This window comes from Pangasianodon hypophthalmus, chromosome 5, assembly GCF_027358585.1.
Source record: "Pangasianodon hypophthalmus isolate fPanHyp1 chromosome 5, fPanHyp1.pri, whole genome shotgun sequence".
Taxonomy (NCBI): domain Eukaryota; kingdom Metazoa; phylum Chordata; class Actinopteri; order Siluriformes; family Pangasiidae; genus Pangasianodon; species Pangasianodon hypophthalmus.
The window spans coordinates 309,156-328,481 of NC_069714.1; the positions used below are offsets into that span (position 1 = coordinate 309,156).

Consider the following 19,326-nt stretch of genomic DNA (forward strand, 5'->3'; position numbering starts at 1 on the left):
GGACTGACGAGATCTGAGCTCCATATGGACTCCTCCATTCTGCTGGTCCTCGGAATCTGATGTTCCTCCACCTGAAGTCTCTGTTTTCACGTCCTCACACAGCTAAAGCTCAAAAAACAATAACCCTTATTCAACAAAGAACATAAACACTGTTTATAAATCTGTTTGTAGTTTGTAGATTTTGGTTTGCTGATCTGAAAACAGTTTTAGATTTTCTTTTTCACTCCTCATTAAAGGTTATGATTAAAAAGACTGCATGTAGGATAGCAGTGAAACAAGGTGGTAAAATACAAAAGACTAGTTAAACTTTAACGTCAGGTTTCTGATTTCTCACAGAAATTGTGATGGTTACACACATCATTAAGCTTTACCTGTGAGGGAGCAGGATCAGGAGCCTGAGACTGCTGCCTGTCTTCTGCTGAACTCATTATAACAGGTCTGAAAAGATGATGATGATGATGATGATGATGAATATTACGAAATAGTAAACAACAATATGTATGTATACATGCAAACAGTATGCTTTGGGTCATTGTCCATCTGCACTGTGAAGCATTTGGCTGAATGTGAGCAGGTAATGTAGACCTATACACTTCAGAATTCATCCTGCTGCTTCAGATCATGAGCAGATCCTTCTCTTCTCCATACTCTTCTCTTCCCATCATTCTGCTACAAGCTGATCTATTTACACTGGTGAAGTCTTCTCTTGATTGATGACTTTGACATCTGTTCAACTGTTGTGAAGGGGTTTTTCTTCACCAGGGAAAGAATTCTTGTGTCATCCACCACATTTGTTCTCTGTGGTCTTCCAGGCCTTTTAGTGTTCTTCAGCTCACCAGTGCATCCATTCTTTTTTTAGAATGTACCAAATAGTTGATTTGGCTACACTTAATGCTTTTGCATTTTTTATCTCTATGATGGGTTTGTTTTCATTTGTCTCATGATGGCTTGCTTTATTGGCAGTGACCGCTTTTTGGACTTTTTGGAGTTAACAACAACAGAATCCAAATGCAAATGTCACACTCAATCAACGCTAGACCTTGTATCTGACTGTAATTCCTACACCAGTCACCTGGTTTGGGTGTAAATACCCTCAGGTTAAATCTGAAAGTCAGCTCTTTGAGCTCATATTCATTATTTAATTACAACACCAATATACTCTGGTAGACAGCTATAATAATGATAATAATAATAATAATAATAATAATAATAATAATAGTGTCCAAATATTTATGGACTGGACACACCTTTGTGCTATTATATGACATAATAAGCATACAATAAATCTGGTCGGAAGGTATGATTTAGAACAAATTAAAGTTATTTAAATGCTTATAAAACATACACAAATAAAACAGCTTGCTGCACCACACACTAAAACAGCTCCCAGAAGCCGAACTGTAAATCACTCCACTGCGGATACAGAGTGCACTACATAGGGGCCACACGTCATTACATCATACCCTATGAAGTGCACTTAAACAGGGAGCACAGAGGCGTTTACAACCCGGACACTAACCGTTAGCCGAGCAGCTTCAGTGCAACTTACCTCAGGTCTTACAGCAGGACGAGAGTTTTAAAACCTCAAATACTGACACAAGACAGAGCTTTTATTTTTTTTAACTCGATCAAATCTGTGATCTGTAAAACTCTGTAAGGAATGTTTTAGTGTGAAAATGACTAGTCCAGGCTGATAATTCATCCGTTTAGGTGAAGAAACAGCAGCTTCTTCACCGTCTTCGAGGTGATGGCGGATCTGGAGCATTACTGCCATCAAGCGGCTCTGTGTGTGTGTGTGTGTGTGTGTGTGTGTGTGTGTGTGTGTGAGAGAGAGAGAAAGAGAAAGAAAGAAAGAAAGAAAGAAAGAGTGAGTGAGTGAGTGTGTGTGTGTGAGTGTGTGTGCGAGAGAGAGAAAAAGAAAAAGAGAGAGAGAGTGAGTGAGTGTGTGTGTGAGTGTGTGTGCGAGAGAGAGAAAAAGAAAAAGTGAGTGAGTGTGTGTGTGAGTGAGAGAGAGTGAGTGAGTGTGTGTGTGTGAGAGAGAGAGAAAAAGAAAAAGAGTGAGTGTGTGTGTGTGAGAGAGAGAGAAAAAGAGTGAGTGAGTGTGTGTGTGAGAGACTGAGTGAGTGAGTGAGTGTGTGTGAGTGAGAGAGAGAAAAAGAAAAAGTGAGTGTGTGTGTGTGAGAGAGAGAGAAAAAGAAAAAGAGTGAGTGAGTGTGTGTGTGAGTGAGAGAGAGAGTGAGTGAGTGTGTGTGTGAGTGAGAGAGAGAGAAAAAGAAAAAGAGTGTGTGTGTGTGTGTGTGTGTGTGTGTGAGAGACAGACAGAGAGAGTGAGAGAGTCACGATATCCAGTGGGATAATATTTTTGTGGTGAGTAATATTAAAATGATCTTCAGGATTTAAAAAAAAAATTAATAATAATAATAATAATAGTAATTCAACTGTGTATTTATTTGTACTAGTGGTTACAAATGTTAATTATCAGCAAATTAAATCCAATCTTAACCCATTTCAGGAGGAATAAAATGGGTATTAAACTAACAGTTGCTAATGCTATTGAGCGTGAGGATCAAAATATGCATCAGAGTTGTATTTCCCTATTCTGCCTTTCATTCCATTCCAGCATTTATATCATTTTTTCTATATTTTATATTCTATACTTCTCTTTACCTACTCCTAAAGAGTACTCGATTATGCTAACATTTAATTATGGGTTTTCTTGACACATATCCAGTGTCTCATCTCATGTAATAACACATTGATCCATCCATCTATCCATCCGACTGAACAAGGGATATGGTATAGAATATACAGTAGTGCCTAGATTGTGTTATTGCCAACAGATGACAAGTTATTTGTGTACATTTTTAAAACTCAAATAACAGGAGAAGAAAAAATGTGCTTTGTTTCCTAATCAAATGATTGATTTTCATGTCTCGCAAATAAAGAGATTATGAACATTTGCTATGTCTGTGCTTTTTTTCTGTATGTTTTTCAGCAACTGGAAGAGCTGCAAATCCTTTCAAGCCTCCAGAACCCTCTGAGTTCAACCCTCAACCCTCAAACATACCGACTGAGTGCTGTATTACAAGACGAAGAACATACCAGGTCTACATTTTCCTCGTACAGCAGCAATAATGAAAATAAGACTGTGGATGCTTCTTTTTTTTTTTAACCAAAAAAAAAAAAAAGACTGCTAAAAATCTACATAGTAAATATAAAAGGATATTTAAAAGCCTGCAATATAATTGCAAAGGGACTTCAGTCACTTACTGCTCAATTAGCCAATCAAGTGGCAGCAGCATAATACATAAAATCATGCAGATACGGGTCAAAAGCTTCAGTTAATTTTCACATCAAACATTGCCAAGTCTTTCTTCAATCTTCCACTTTGGGTGAGTCAGTGCACACAGTAGCCTCAGATTCCTGCTCTTGGCTGAGAAGAGTGGAAGTCTTCTGCTGTTTTAGCCACAGGATTCAATGTGTTGTGCGTTCTGAGATACTTTTCTAGTAGACTACCAGACTAGGCATTTTCCTGGGACCTCTCTCTACAAGGCATTTCTGAGGCTCTGAGGGTCTTCGACTAAGGTACATTAAACACTCAACACGGCAAACATGCAGCTTGTTCAGTGTGTCGAGTGCAGGATGTTCAGTCATTCTTCCTCCATCGTTAGTAATAGCTTTATTTGTGCTAAGTGTATGTCAGTTAGCTGTCAGACAGAGAAGATTGCAGCATTAGAGGTATGCATCCAGACTCTAGAAAGGGTTAGTGAGTGCAAGAGCAGCATTGTTTATGTAAGGGAAAGATGCCTTAGGCAGAGATAGCAATCCCCTAACTCCGGCGGTAGAGCCCTCAAAGAGGGGCGAGTGAGTGACGAAAAGGCGGCATAATCGCAAAGCCAAAGCTAACACTAAGGCTCACCCTTCGGAGCACCACTCCTCTCTGCTTCACGTGTCTAACAGGTTTGCTCTCCTCAGTGAAGCACCTATTAATAATAATAATAATAATAATAATAATAATTCAATTAAACAGGTTACATTCAATTACTGGCTTCATCAGCAAGATAAGAAATAGTGATAATTTGCCTAATATCTGAAGGAAATTGCCTCAAATCTGAATGCTCTAATTAGTTGAATGAGTTTGTAAAATTCATTTGTGACAACAGAGAACACACAGAAGTAAAACACGCAAATTTTAATAATAAAGGTAAAGGTAAGCATTGATACAATACAAAATAGGAGAACGAAAATATATACAAATACAGTGAATATAACAGTTCCAGAAAGAAGTTGGAATGAAGCTACATGGCAGAAATACATCAAGAGTGTACGCAAATGTTCGGCTAGCCTTATGTAAAGTGGGCAAACAGCAGTGGTTATTCGGACACTAAAGATACCGTTAAGCAAGAGTGAATCTATTTAACCAAGAAATTATAGCTTTTTATAGCTAATTATCATGCCAACAATGGTAGAGAAGTTTTATAATTACCTCTCAATGGTGTCTCCTTGACTGATCCTGATCAGTTTAGTGGCCATCAGTGGAGATCACAGAGAAAGAGCCCTAGGACCCAGTGTTGCACAGTTCAGCAGAGATTGTGCTGCGCATCTAGGTGTGACGTTAAGTCTGCTTGTCTAGTGATCATGGAGAAAACCTTATGATTCTCAAACAAAAACCTTATGATTCTCAATTCTTCAGTGGAGTTCACACTTTTAAGGTCCAAAGTTGTCATGTGTCTTTGTCTTGCAATGGTAGAGACTGACTGAGATACAGGATAAGTGTTAGACACCAAAACACAGGTTGGAAGTTGATTATCAGAGGTTCAGGTAGATGGAAATCCAATGCCCAAATAACAAATGGATATGAGCTTCTTGAATTTTTGAATTTATACTTCTGAGTCAGGGGGAGTGTCTGTTTTCCTGCTTCTCCTCATTTGGTGCTGCTGATTGTAAACATGCACCTTCCAAACTCTTGTTATATTGGAAAGGGTTTTGTTTATTACACAATTTAAGTAGCCAATTAATGACAGTAATATGTAATGCTAATGTTAGATACAATATTAGCCATCTCTTGGAGGACTGAATAAAGCTTCAAGTCCTGTCTCTTCTGTCAGTGGGTAAATAGAATATGTATGTTGACTGGCCACAGCTCTCTATTGTGTGTATTTATCCTGGATGATTGTAATATGTAGAACCTTAAAAATATGTAACTGTGTTTCTATGAACCAAGGATAACCACCAGAATCATCTGGATACCTTCTTGTAAATGTGCACACACATTGTGACCTTCCAACAAAGTCACATAGTGATGTACTATGCAGTATTTACAAAAAATACGGATGCCATACAGCCACCTGTATGGCTCAAAGCAAAAGGGGGATCCCACACCAGGCTCTTGGGCGATCTTGGTGGACATAGCTGCCTCACCCTTTAGAAAGGCTGTAACAAACCAATTAGCCCACAGAAATATGCCATGTACAGTAGTGTGGTGCACTGCAATGGCTGCCACATACACCTTTAGCATAGATGTGGACTTACTAACTTGTATCCTAACTTACTAACATTGGGATTCAGTAGTATCTTGGAAATTGGTCAGTGTACTGGCTGAGGTACACACCATTTACAGAACAGCTTCCCCCTATAAGCATATTAGGCCTATACACAGTCCCCTCTGAAAGTACTGGAATGGCAAGGCCAATTCTTTTCTTTTTGCTATACACTGAAGACATTTGGGTTTGAGATTAAAAGATGAACATAAAACGATAGATCAGAATTTCAGCTTTCATTTCCTGATATTTACATCTAGATGGGTTAAACAACTTAGAACATGGCACTGTTTGTTTGAAGCCACCCATTTTTCAAGTGATCAATAATATTGGAACGTGACTGACAGGTGTTTCTTGTTGTCCGGGTGTATCCAGTGTGATTGACTGTTTAAACAGTTAATAGCTCTGAAACGCTACTGTTGGTTTGAGCCCTGGGTCTTGCCTGTGAAGACTGCATTTGTTGTTTAAAAAGGACAAACCAACATGAATACCAGAGAGCTGACTATGGGAGAAAATCAAGCCATTTTGAAGCTACAGAAGTCTACAGCTACAAAATTCTGCTACAAAATTACAGAGAAATACATCCAATCTAATTTGAAGGAACTTCATCGTGCATCAAGATAATGACCCAAAACACAATGCCAACACAACAAAGGACTTCAACAGGGGAAAAAAGTGGAAGTTTTAGACTGGCTAATCAGTCACCTTAACCCAATTGAGCAGCATTTCACCTCCTGAAGACGAGACTGGAGGGAGAAACCCCCCAAAACAAACAATAACTGGAAGAAGCTTTGCTAGAAGCCTGGAAAAACATCACAAAAGAAGAATGCAACAGTTTGGTGATGTCAGTGGGTCGTTGGCTTGATGCAGTTATTGCAAGCAAGGGATATGCAACCAAATATTAAGTGGTATTTACTTTAAGACTATCTGTTCTAATACTTTTGCTCCTAAAAATTGGTTGGTCTGCCACCAAAAGTGCCACGTTCTAAATTGTTTAACACATCTAGATGTAAATATCAGGAAATTAAACCTGAAATTCTGATCTATCATTTTATATTCATCATCTGATCTAAAACCCAAATGTGACCCCCACACTGTCTTCAGTATATAGCATAAACAAAAGAATAGGCCTTTCCATTCCAATACTTAAGAGGTCAAACTCACAGGCATAAATGACTTGGCTAAGAATTCTAAATCCTCAACAAAAGCCTGTATTGCACATGGTGGCCTGGCTAAACTTGACTGTGAAGCTAAGATAATATAAAGGTTTATTAAGCCCTCAGGGGGAAATGAAAGTGTCACAACAGTGTGAGCTCATAGATCGCAAACCCAGTGAGTGATAGTTAATAGAGGCTAGTAATTCTAAGGAGGGAAAAACCAACTCAGACAATGGATGTCACAACGCATTGTAGCATTGGGGAAAAAATGCTGGCAATGTATAAGAACACACACTGAGGTAGATGAGATAGGAGAAGGCTGTAGCCATCTTTAGAGGTCAGGCTACCTGCAGCTCAGATCATAGTCACAAGCTGCTAAGTGCTTAGGCCATTTTGTGAACATGTAGGTCAATGTATGCACAAGACAAGAGTAGGAAAGGATGCAAGTGTGACAGCATTATTTATTGTAAATGCCGTGTGACTTTGTTGGATGTTGTGCACATGTATTCATAAAGGAAGCAAGGTGATTCTCATCATCCCAGGGAGCAGCAAAGAATTTTATTTTGAACATAAGCTGATGCCCTAGCTGATGCCCTAGTCAGAGTTTTTGCATCATTTTGAACCTTATAAAATGAAGGCTCTTAATATTTTGGAGGCTTGAATAGACAGGCAGAGTATTATAGCCGCTCATATTACTAAATTATCACATCGCCAATAAAGACATCCCATTTTGTGACTCAAATTTCCTCGAAACCACATGAACTCAAGTCTCAGCTTTTACCCCTTAGACTCTACCTGTCTATGATTGGCTTACTCAAGAAGGTCTTTCACTGAATCTCTCCTCTATGGACTGGACTTTTCCTCTAAAGATCTCCAGATCAAACTTCACCAGGCATTCATCTACGAGGCACATTACAGCCATTGTTAGATACTTGACTTTAGGAGGCCTGACTGCCTACATAAAGCAGAAGCCACACAGAACTCCAGCTCAAAATCAATACAATGCAAAAATACAGTTTACACACATTTTAATCCCAAAAAGTAATCATAATTGTATTTTTTAATTTGACAACTTCAGGTCATGTAATGGCTCTGTGGTATTGCACCCATGGTTTCTAAACATACTTAAATAAGTGAATCTCTGTCCACACTGTGAGCAGTAATACAGCCTATCTCCAGAATGAATACGCTGATGTCGTCGGAGAGCACTTTCTATAATAAAACTCTTCCCACACTGTGAGCAGTTATATGGCTTCTCTCTTGTGTGAATGCGCTGGTGGACTTGAAGAGTTCCTCGGTCACTGAACCGATTCCCACACTGTGAGCAGTGATACACCTTCTCTCCTGTGTGACTGCGCTGGTGTTGTTGGAGAGCACTCGGTCGATTAAAGCTCTTCCCACACTGTGAGCAGTGATACGGCTTCTCTCCTGTGTGAATGAGCTGGTGTGTTTGCAGAGTACTCAGGTGAGTAAAACTCTTCCCACACTGTGAGCAGTGATGCGGCTTTTCTCCTGTGTGAATGCGCTGGTGTTGTCGGAGTGTACTTTGGTCAGTGAAGCTCTTCCCACAATCTGAGCAGTGATACGGTTTTTCTCCTGTGTGAATACGCTGGTGTCTTTTGAGATTACCTCCATCAGCAAAACTTTTCCGACATAGGGAGCAGTGATACGGCTTTTCTTGAGTGTGAATGCGATGATGTCGATGGAGATGATTCTGTCGATTAAAACTCTTCCCACACTGTGAGCAGTTAAATGGCTTCTCTCCTGTGTGAATCCGTTGATGTTGTTGGAGATTACTCAGCTGAGTAAAACTCTTCCCACACTGTGAGCAGTGATGCAGATTTTGTTGTGTGTGAAGGCGCTGGTGTCTTTGGAGAGCACTCTGTTGATTAAACCTCCTCCCACACTGTGAGCAGCAATATGGCTTCTCTCCTGTGTGAATGCGCTGGTGTATTTGAAGATGGCTCTGGTATGCAAAACTCTTCCCACATTGTGAGCAATGATACGGCTTCTCTCCTGTGTGATTGCTCTGGTGTGTCTGGAGAGTACCTTGTTGCGTAAAACTCTTCCCACACTCTGAGCAGTGATACGGCTTCTCTCCTGTGTGAATGCGCTGGTGTGTTCTGAGACCACTCTGATAAGTAAAACTCTTTCCACACAGTGAGCAGTGATACGGCTTCTCTGCTGTGTGATTGCGCTGGTGTGATTTGAGAGCACTCAGATGAGTAAAACTCTTTCCACAATCTGTACAGTGGTGAATTTCCTTCTGCATTTTTTTGTGAGCGGTGTTAGAGCAGAGAGTGGTAGATGAGGTTTTCTGGCCTTTTATGGGCAGAATCTTGTGTTTAATCTCTTCTGATTTCTGCAGTCTTACATGCTCTTCGTAATGGCATCTCCGGATGTGTTTGTGGAGGTCAATTTGAGAGGAGTAGGAAAGTTGGCACAAGGAGCAGCAGAAGACTTGCAACGGAGTGTTGTTTACTTCTGGAGAAAAAAAAACACAATACCACATACTGCATATGAAATGCAACAAAATTATTTAATTATTAATAGGATCTATCTAAATGTAAAGGAGTGATGAATTTGATAAAGTCTGTGGTCAAATTATTTAGTGTGATTGAGAAGCAACGCAATTGTTCTCCAAGTTCATTTATAATATTTAGTGTGTTGCAAATACACAGTAATAACAGTGTATACCCTTTATTGATTGCATTCTTAGTGAAGTAATTTAAGGAATTAATGCATTATTGCAAGTATTTTTCCTTTTATAAATATGCTGTCATTGAGCAGTGGGTTTACAACTAATTTAATGATCTTGCATATCATAGTATATAACTATGGAAGTATTTTCTGGACAAATTTCAAAAGCAACTGCATGTTGCATTTGCAATTGCATTCCCTATTTGTGGACACATAATTCGTGACATAATTTAAATGCAAATCACGTATTACCGTTTGCATTTTCATTTACACGTACATACTGCCACGTTTCGAATGGAAAAGCAAAGACCATTTGCAATTGCATTTCTCATGTCTTACGAGTTATGACCCTGTCGTATTGAAATAGCAATAGCAATTACCCCGTTTGCTATTTCACTACCTTGGCGTCACGTGTGGAGCCTGCCAGATTTCAAATGGATTAGCAATTCCCTTTGCATTTGAATTTCCCATGCCTTGCACAGAAACCTGTCAATCAGTGTTGGGGGTGGGCGTTTACTATGGGGCGTGTTTCTATTTGGAAGTGCCATTAGTCAGAGTCGACGGCCAAGAAATAGTGATGGGAATTTCAGCTCTTTAATTAATTTAATTGCTCTTTAATCTTTAATTGTACTAAACCTCATAACTTTCAGAACACCATAATTTTACATTATGTTTGGTATAAAAACATTAAATAGTGTAAAAACAACAAACACTATTACACATGTGTATTGAATTTTTATTTATATTGAACTATCCAAATCACAAACCATTCCAAAGAAATCACATTCAAAAGGGAACACGGTGTGTGATATAAAAAAAATAAACTACAATGTGCAAATTTGTAATTCTAACATGTCTGTGAAGGTTGTTAATAGACCCTTCTCGATATGATATTTTTACCTTACAAATTCTACATTCTGCCTTTATGTTGTCTATGTTATTAAAATGCATCCAAATGCTACTTCGTTTTAGGGATGGGATTTTGGTCATTTTGTCTTCCTGAGTACTCGAAATAATTACTCAGAAGACTGCCCAGTCTGTCAGAACACACTGACATTTCGAGCAATCATTCTATTCCTGTCTTTTACATGAACTGCAGCATTGAACATCATGGGAAACACTTTATATTCTGTGTTTAGCTGGAAGCCACCTCTTCATGTGACTCTTCAAGTGACCTCTTCATGACGCTTACATAGACCTCATGCCACTTACTTATGTGTCAAACCTGCATACAGTCAGGTCCATAAATATTGGGACAGTGACACAGTTTTGGTAATTTTGCCTCTGTACACCACCACAGTGGATTTGAAATGAAGCAGTCAAGATGTGACTGAAGCGTAGACTTTCAGCTTTAATTCAAGGGGTTTAACAAAAATATTGCATTAACCGTTTAGGAATTACAGCCATTTTTTACAGAGTTCCTCATTTTCACAGGCTCAAAAGTAATGGGACAAACTAATATAATCATAAATATTAGGATTATTTTTATTACTTGGAGGTAAATCCTTTGCAGTCAATGACTACCTGAAGTCTGGACCCAATGGACATCACCAAATGCTGAGTTTCCTCCCTTGAGATGATTTGCCAGGTCTTTACTGCAGCCATCTTCAGTTGCTGCTTGTTTGTGGGTCATTCTGCCTTCAGATTTGCCTTCAGTAAGTGAAAAGCAGCTCAGTTGGGTTGAGGTCAGGTGACTGACTCGGCCATTTAAGAACATTTAATTTCCAAGCTCTTGGGCTGCTTTCACAGTATGTTTTGGGTTGTTATCCATCTGTACTGTAAAGCGCTGTCCTATCAGTTTTGCAGCATTTGACTGAATCTGAGCAGAAAGTATAGCTCTGTACACTTCAGAATTCATCCTGCTACTTCTATCAACAGTCACATTATCAATAAACCCCAGTGACCCAGTTCCATTGGCAGCCAAACATGCCCATGCCATAACACTGCCTCCACATGTTTGACGGATGATGTGGTATGCTTTGGATCATGAGCCCTTCCTTTCCTTCTCCATACTTTTCTCTTCCCATCATTCTGGTACAAGTTAATCTTGCATCAGAACTGGTCAGGCTTTTTTAGAGGTTTTTTAGCAAAGTCTAATCTGGCCTTTGTGTTCTTGAGTGTTACCAGCGGTTTGCATCTTGAGGTAAACCGTCTGTATTTACATTCATGAAAGTGGCTCTTGATTGTAGACTTTGACAATGATAGGCCTACCTCCTCCAGAGTGTTCCTGACTTGGCTAGATGTTGTGAAGGGGTTGTTCTTCAATAAGAAAAGAATTCTGCAATCATCCACTTTAGTTGTTTTCTGTGGTCTCCCAGGCCTTTTGGTGTTGCTGAGCTCGCCAGTGCATTCCTTCTTTTTAAGAATGTACCAAATTGTTGATTTGGCCCTCCTAAAGTTTCTGCTATCTCTCTGATAGGTCTGTTTTGGTTTTTCAGCCTAATGATGGCCTCCTTCACTTGCATCAACACCTCTTTGGACGGCATATTGAGAGTTCCCATGAACAGCTACCAAATGCAAATTCAACACTTGGAATCAGCTCCAGACCTTTTATCTCCTTATCTCATGATATAAGGAGGAAACAGGCCACAGCTGGCCATGAAACTGCTTATCAGTCAATTGTCCCATTACTTTTGAGCCTGTGAAAATGGAGGAACTCTGTAAAAAATGGCTGTAATTCCTAAACGGTTAATGCAATATTTTTGTTAAACCCCTTGAATTAAAGCTGAAAGTCTACGCTTCAGTCACATCTTGACTGCTTCATTTCAAATCCACTGTGGTGGTGTACAGAGGCAAAATTACCAAAACTGTGTCACTGTCCCAATATTTATGGACCTGACTGTATGTTTCAATGCTGAAAGTGTTTTACCACAACAATGAAGGTTTTCAATGCCTTTTCGACGACATGCGCAGACATCATGAGGTCTGCCGTGGAGACATTATGTGTTTACAGCTGTAATAATGTAATAATTGGAGTAATCCTGGCAATAGAAGCTACTTTTCGCCTCACACCCAGACAAGGTTGGGTAAACCATCAAGAGCCAAGGCCTCCAGGAACCAAGGAGAAGCCACTGTTCCTCAGGGACCAGAGGGAAGGCGTTCCACTAGATGTTGGAGCGTGGCTGTGGGGATTTGTGTTCATTCAGCTACAAGAGCCTTAGTGAGGTCAGGCGCTGATGTTGGGATGTTGAGGAGGTCTGGGGTGCAGTCGGTGTTCCAGTTCATCCCAAAGGTGTTCAGTGGAGTTGAGGTCAGGGCTCTGTGCAGGACACTCGAGTTCTTCCACTCCAACCTTCACACACCATGTCTTCAAGGACCTCAATTTGTGCACGGGGCATTATAAAGCTGGAACATGTTTGGGCCCCTTGGTTCCAATGAAGGGAAATTGTAATTCTACAGCATACCAAGACATTATATATAATTATGTGCTGTCAACTTTTTGGCAACAGTTTGGGGAAGTCCCACATATGGGTGTGATAGTCAGGTATCTACATACTTTTGCTGTATGCCAGGGTAACAGTGATTGACTTAATTCTGTTCTTCTCAACCAAAGAAGTCAAAGAGCAAGCAAATATACTTCTAAGGTAGTACTGGGGGATCTTGAGTTGTATTGCACCAACATTTTCCTCGATAATGATGATAAGCTGTGTCTGCTTTACATTGTTCTATCTTTGATTTACTTGACTTTAGCCACCTTAAGCCACTAGTATTGTTGATTCTGTAATGTTGTTTGGAAGTGTCTGTTAGTGCTAATTAGTTTTCTCAGGTGTTTAATCAAGAGTAGTTTCAGTCTGCCTTAAGGTGTTAATTGTGGGCAGGGTACTAAGGTATATTGAATTGAAGGTGTATCCACTGTAAGCAAAAAAGTTGGTTAGAAAGTGTTAAGTTTAGTTAATGTTTGTTACCGCTTCTTGTTCAGTTAGACAGTGTTACCAGTTCCCTCTCAGCCCTACTTGAACTCACAGACCTCACAGACCTCACAGACCTCACTACTGACTAGGCTGCCAACATGTGCCTCAAACCAATCTCTGTCGTCATATCTATAGACCCAGAAGCCCTCATCCACAAACCAGAGGCTGAACTACCAGTAACCTGATCTACTCTTCACTGTTGTCTCAGTCTCAAACAGCAGTGGTAGGTGGGCTCTAGAACTGCTAGTCTGCCGTATAGAAAGCAGACTTCATCTCAGCTTTAGCTGCCCATTACTCTCTCCACCTTCTGGCACTAACTGAGGCCTAGATCTCTCAACAGAACTCTGCTACACCGACTGTTCTATACTCTGCTTATGCTTTCTCTCACACTCCATTAGAAACTGGCAGGGGTGATGGTACAGGTTTGCTGTTGTCTCAGAGACTGTGCTTCACACCTCCTTCCCTGTCTCATCTCAACATCACATCCTTCGAATTCCATGCAGTTAGTTACCTCTCCAAAACAACCTTCTCATCATTGTCACCTACTGCCCTCCTGGTCCCATAGGAGACTTTGTTGAAAAAATGGACATTCTCCTCAGTCTTTTAATGGAGTGTGAGAGTACACCTCTCACTCTCCTTGGAGACTTCAACTTCCCCTCTGACAAGCTCCAGTCCTCTTGCCTTCTCCCCTCTTCTGCATTCCTTCTACATGACATTCAACACCTGTCCTCCCATACACAAAGGAGGAAATGTCCTGCACCTGGTCTTCAGTCGCCCCTCTCCAGCTACAGACATCAATGCTACCCCACTCCACATCTCCGAATATCATTTGGTATCCTTTACCATCACCCTCCCTATTCTGCCTAACATCAGCTATCAATACCTCTCTCCCACTCTCCACTTAATTTCCCCTTCCTCTGTTGCTTCCTGCAACCTATCATCCCTTCCATACTCTGACTCGTTTTCCTCTCTACTGCTGGGGTTAGCCACAGACACTTTTCCCTCGGCACTTTCATCCATGGACCATGTCTGCCCTCTATCTTCTAAACCCAGGAAGATTCCTCGCCTTACTCCTTGGCTATCATATGTGTTGCACAGCAATCAGAGAGAATCAAGAACAGCAGGGAGAAAGTGGAAGAAATCGCAACTCGTCACGGATCTCGTTTCTTATCACACTCTCCTATCCAAATTCTCATCTGATGTGATTTCTGCCCTGGACAACTCTCAGATCTCACCTTATGTGAGATCTTACCTCACAGCTCAGCTTATTAGTTGCAGGAGTGAATTAGTTGCATTACATTAGGGAAAGTGATTTGAACGCCAAAAACTAAATTATATTTAGTATAATATCACTGTATGGACCTTACCATTTGCAGAGCACTTTTTGTTCCAGAGGGAATCAAATGCAGGGCCAAGATCTTTAGTGTACTCCTCTTCATACCACACCAGGAGCTCCTGTCCTGGGTCAATGGGTTGACAGCAACGGTACAGAATTCCCCCTTGATACTGAAATGCCACAAGATTCTGCTCTTCATCATTACGAGCACAATTCACATACCTAAAGAATGCGAAAGAGGCAAAGTGGCAGAAGGGATGAAAAATCCCTCAGAAGTGACAGTCAAAGTATGAGAAAGCATGAAAAATGAAAGATATCAGTGATGGAGGAAAGACATAGTTCTTCTGACAAATCAGGAACTGTAAAATCAATTAGTAATAAAGACCAAATAACTTGTTTATTCCTCACCTCATCCAGTTTGCATATGTCTCTCTCTTGGCATCTATGTATTCCTGACACTGGCTGCTCCTGTATATCTGCGAAAAGACAAATTTACATTTTATTCCGTAAATTAGATTCATCTTTGCATTTTGTTGGCTTTATACTCTACTCAATGACAGTCATAAGATGCCATCACATTAAAGGAGCCACACAGGAACAAGAAAGGGGGTAAGGTGATATGGTAAGAAGGGGAAAGGTGATTCCACCTGAGACCCCCTGGGATAAAAGCCCCCAATGGACAGTTTCTGTCTCTCTTGCGCTCTCTCTCTCTCTCTCTCTCTCTCTCTCATGTCCAGAACCTTAGTGAATGTACGAAAAGAGACACCCTCTGCAGAAACAACGTGGTGGAAAAGCCAATAGTCTTTGTGTACACTTGGGCCCTATATGCAGCAAGACTAGATTCCACTGAACCAAAACATCTTTATCTTTCCTTTCTTATAACTTAATTTTCCACTTGCAAGTTTGAATCCAACTGTCACCACAGGGGTTAAGAGTAACGCACAAAGTGGTTGGACCCTTCTGTTAACTTAAAATCAAGATCTCAACATTTATTTTTCCCCCTGGGGCAAATAGATTCACAAGAATCCCACAGAGATGCATCATTCCTCAGATCACAAATCACATCAGAGCATCAAGATATCGATTTCTGCACCACATTGGACCTTGGGCCACATGAGCTGCGCACAAGCAAGATCAACTCAAAGTGAGACTGAGCTTCTGGGCTTAATTAACTACAAGAAATATTGTTCGTTTTCTATTTCTAGTACAGTGATTTTTTTTGGTTGAAAACTTTTTTGTCAGGTAGTAATTCTTATGGATGTCAACAACAGCGAAGGAAGACAGAGAAAAGATATAACTAACGTAGCCTATTTTACAACTAAAAAAATTGATAACCTAGCTAACTTACATAGATATTCATGTACTGAATTAAATTACATTAGCCAGCAAAGCTAGTTAGTTGATGTTACATAAAGATACCTCGACTGAACTAATGTTAGTATCTAACGTGGCTTGGTAGCTAAACAAAGTTAGGCTGTGTTCACACGTTACGTCTTTACCTGAGTAAACTGTTCATATATTTAAAAAAAAAAAAAAAAACGCTGTTCCAAAATGCAGTTGAATGAAGCTCAGGACGCTTCTGAAAACACGGTATACTCCACAGGATTATTATGTAAAACAGGTGCTGACCACTTCAAAAAAAAAAAAAAAAAAAAAAATGTTAGGAGGGAAGTTCAGATGCAAGCTATGGGTGCCAGGAGATGTAGTCCCTAGCAAGGTACTTCCCAAGCCTGACTAAGCAGGACTTGCTGAAAGAGTGGGACACATTCCAGGACCGAGCAATGCTACTAGACTTCGAGGTTTGTCTGAGCCTTCAAGAAGAGGAGGAGATGTTGTTACTTCAAATGTATGTATGTATGTATGTATGTATGTATACAAATCTGTAGAATTTGTGTGTTCTTTGTTCAATCAAGACCCCACTGAGAAACAAGCTGACTGAGGATCACTTGGTAGCTTGCTGCCATTGATGACCTCAGCCTGGGATGCTGGACTACAAAATATTCATTAGAAGATTTTACAGGGCCAACAAACCTAGGAAAGTGAAGTGGTCAAAAGACTATTGTGATATCTGCAGTTGAAATAAATGTTGAAATAAATCAAGAAATTCTCTCTGTCTCCTTTATGTCCTTTGGTTGCATTTTCAAAATAATTACATATGTATTTCAACATGTTTATTCTTCCTATGTGTACAAGTTAAGGTAAACCACATATATTTTCATTAAAATCTTAAACATGTTATTTGGTGAAATGAATCAACTTGACTGTAAGTACAATAAGTGTTGCCAGCTTTCTTTTACAAATATGGTAAGGATAATGGTCGAAAAATTTAAAAAAACTTACAATTTCCTTCAAATAATTTCAAACCCCCCAACCACCACCACCCTAAACCCAGACAGCACCTTCACCCTCTGAAAATCTGGGGAAAACCCTGGCAACGGGTATGGGGCTTGTAGTACCATCTGGGGAAATTGAACTTGCATAGCGCTGTCGTGTTGCACAGCATGAACTGCTGAGCACCAGACACACTGAAAATCCTAGCCTGCAGTAATGATGGAGAGGAAGTAAAACAGAATCTAGGATACAAATACTTTAATCCAAGTAAAGAGCAGCAGAGAGCATGTGAAGGACAAGCCTTCTAAGACGACTTTCAGATATAGCAAAACAATAGGTCATGATTTTTTTCAGTGACTGAATCTGAAATGGTATTTTATTGTGCATGGAGCATTCTGTTATACCCCATGTAGGGAGCATATAGAGTGAACTGGAAGTCATTTGGGATACAGTCTTGTTATTCATATGTGGAACCCTGAGCAAAAAAGACCTTACATTTTATTATTTATAATAACTTACCACCCAGGAGTAGCCACTGTTCATGGCTTCCTCTCTGTCTACCAGCTCTCCCTGGTAGGGTCCGAAGTGTGTGCCTACTGGAACAGTCTCCCCTTTATTAAACACTCCCAGGCCTGCGTCAGGAATACCGGACTTCCGAATCTCTAGTCCGGGAGGAAGAGTTTGTCTGGCTCGGTCAGGGACTCCCATGGGAACAGGAGTATCAGGGATGAAGAGGGGCGGTCCGTGAACCTCACACTTGTTGAAGAAAAAGGATTTGCAAACCTCACAGTCTGGAGGGAGAAAAAATGCCCAAAATCTTTTGTACATATTTTTTAAAAATTCAATTAAAAGCAATTATGTTTAAATATTTTAAGCATGTAATAAGAGGTATTTATACATACCAATATAACAGCTTTTCAAAATGTCTTAAGAATGTCATCATTTGTCAGGTACATAATAGCAATTTATAAATTTTATTTTACAATCATGCACTCTATGCTGATTGAAACTGGTGCCTTTGCATGTATTAAAAAATTTAAACTGGTGCTGTGTGTTCTATTGTTTGTTTTATGCTTCAAACTCTGAAAGAACATAATTAAAGACAGAAATCTTAGAAAAAAGTTACATATATGTGACTGTGTCTCTATGAACACCTGAAACCTGCCAGGGGTGGTGAGAATCACACGTACAAAGACCTTCAACAAAGTCACAAAATTAAGCAAGACGCAACACAACAAATACTGCCATCTTTCCTTGAAACCTTCTTTCCAGGTCAATGGATGACAAGAGACTATCTGGAGTTCATGAAACCACAGTTATATACATAAAGGACGTTCCACTTTACCCCTCTTAACCACCAGGGGGAAGTTGGAATTACCTGAAAAACATATGCCCTAATGTCATGAGGAACTGGGCTCACTGTAGAAGGAACCAGAATGGTGAGGAGAGATGACCTTCACACTCACCCCACTGGGGGGATGATGTTACATATGTACAACCTGGAGGAAGTGGAAGGACCACTCTGCAAGCTCACTTTCATGGAACGCTACAGGGTTCGTCTGACTTTCAAATATGGCTGACAATCAGAGTTTAACTACCAGGGTCACCCCTGGGTCATCTAGCCACAAAGCACACAGCTTTCCCATTCATCTTTTAAATGATCGCTTGCAAATATGTAGTTTGCAGAAAGCAATCCCATGCCAGACTCTTGGAGAATCGTGGAAGGTGGAGCCACCTTACTTCAGAAAGGTGTTTAAAGTGAAAAAAGTGAAGTGAAGTGACTTGTGGCCAAGTATGGTGACCCATACTCGGAATTTGTGCTCTGCATTTAACCCATCCAAGTGCACACACAGTAGTGAACACACACCCAGAGCCAGTGGGCAGCCTTTTTTGCTGCGGCGCCCGGGGAGCAGTTGGGGGTTCGGTGCCTTGCTCAAGGGTCTCACCTCAGTCGTGGTATTGAGGGTGGAAGAGAGCGCTGGTCATTCACTCCCCCCACCTACAATCCCTGCCGGACCTGAGACTCGAACCCACGACCTTCAGGTTCACCTTCGGGTTGCAAGTCCAACTCTCTATCCATTAGGCCACAACTGCCCCCAAACCATTCCCGGATCTAGGCTACCACCACAACAGTGGATGGGTGCACCTGACTACATTCCATGCAAGAGAGAGCCAGCTGACTTTGTGCTGCTTTGATGGTTGATACAGCAGACTGCGTCAACTTTGTCTGAGCTGACCAACATGTAATGCGATCTCAGAACTCTCAATTCGAGTTATTTAATGTCTTCTGGTTTTCAAAAAATAAAAATATAAAACCATACAATCCACCTGTGGCACTACACTGCTAGCTA

At 40.4% G+C, this 19,326-nt stretch overlaps 1 protein-coding gene across 1 annotated transcript in view; it reads right to left on the reverse strand.

The window, feature by feature from the left end:
• Positions 1–19,326, reverse strand: part of LOC113524322 (zinc finger protein 850) — a 40,160-nt gene that overhangs the window by 15,557 nt on the left and 5,277 nt on the right. Inside the window, exons 5-10 of the mRNA XM_053234301.1 lie at positions 17,495–17,766; positions 15,053–15,120; positions 14,676–14,866; positions 7,771–9,181; positions 372–438; positions 9–102 (exon numbers count right to left, since the gene is read on the reverse strand). Coding sequence (XP_053090276.1) covers positions 9–102; positions 372–438; positions 7,771–9,181; positions 14,676–14,866; positions 15,053–15,120; positions 17,495–17,766 — 2,103 coding nt within the window. The remainder of the gene's footprint in view (positions 1–8; positions 103–371; positions 439–7,770; positions 9,182–14,675; positions 14,867–15,052; positions 15,121–17,494; positions 17,767–19,326) is intronic.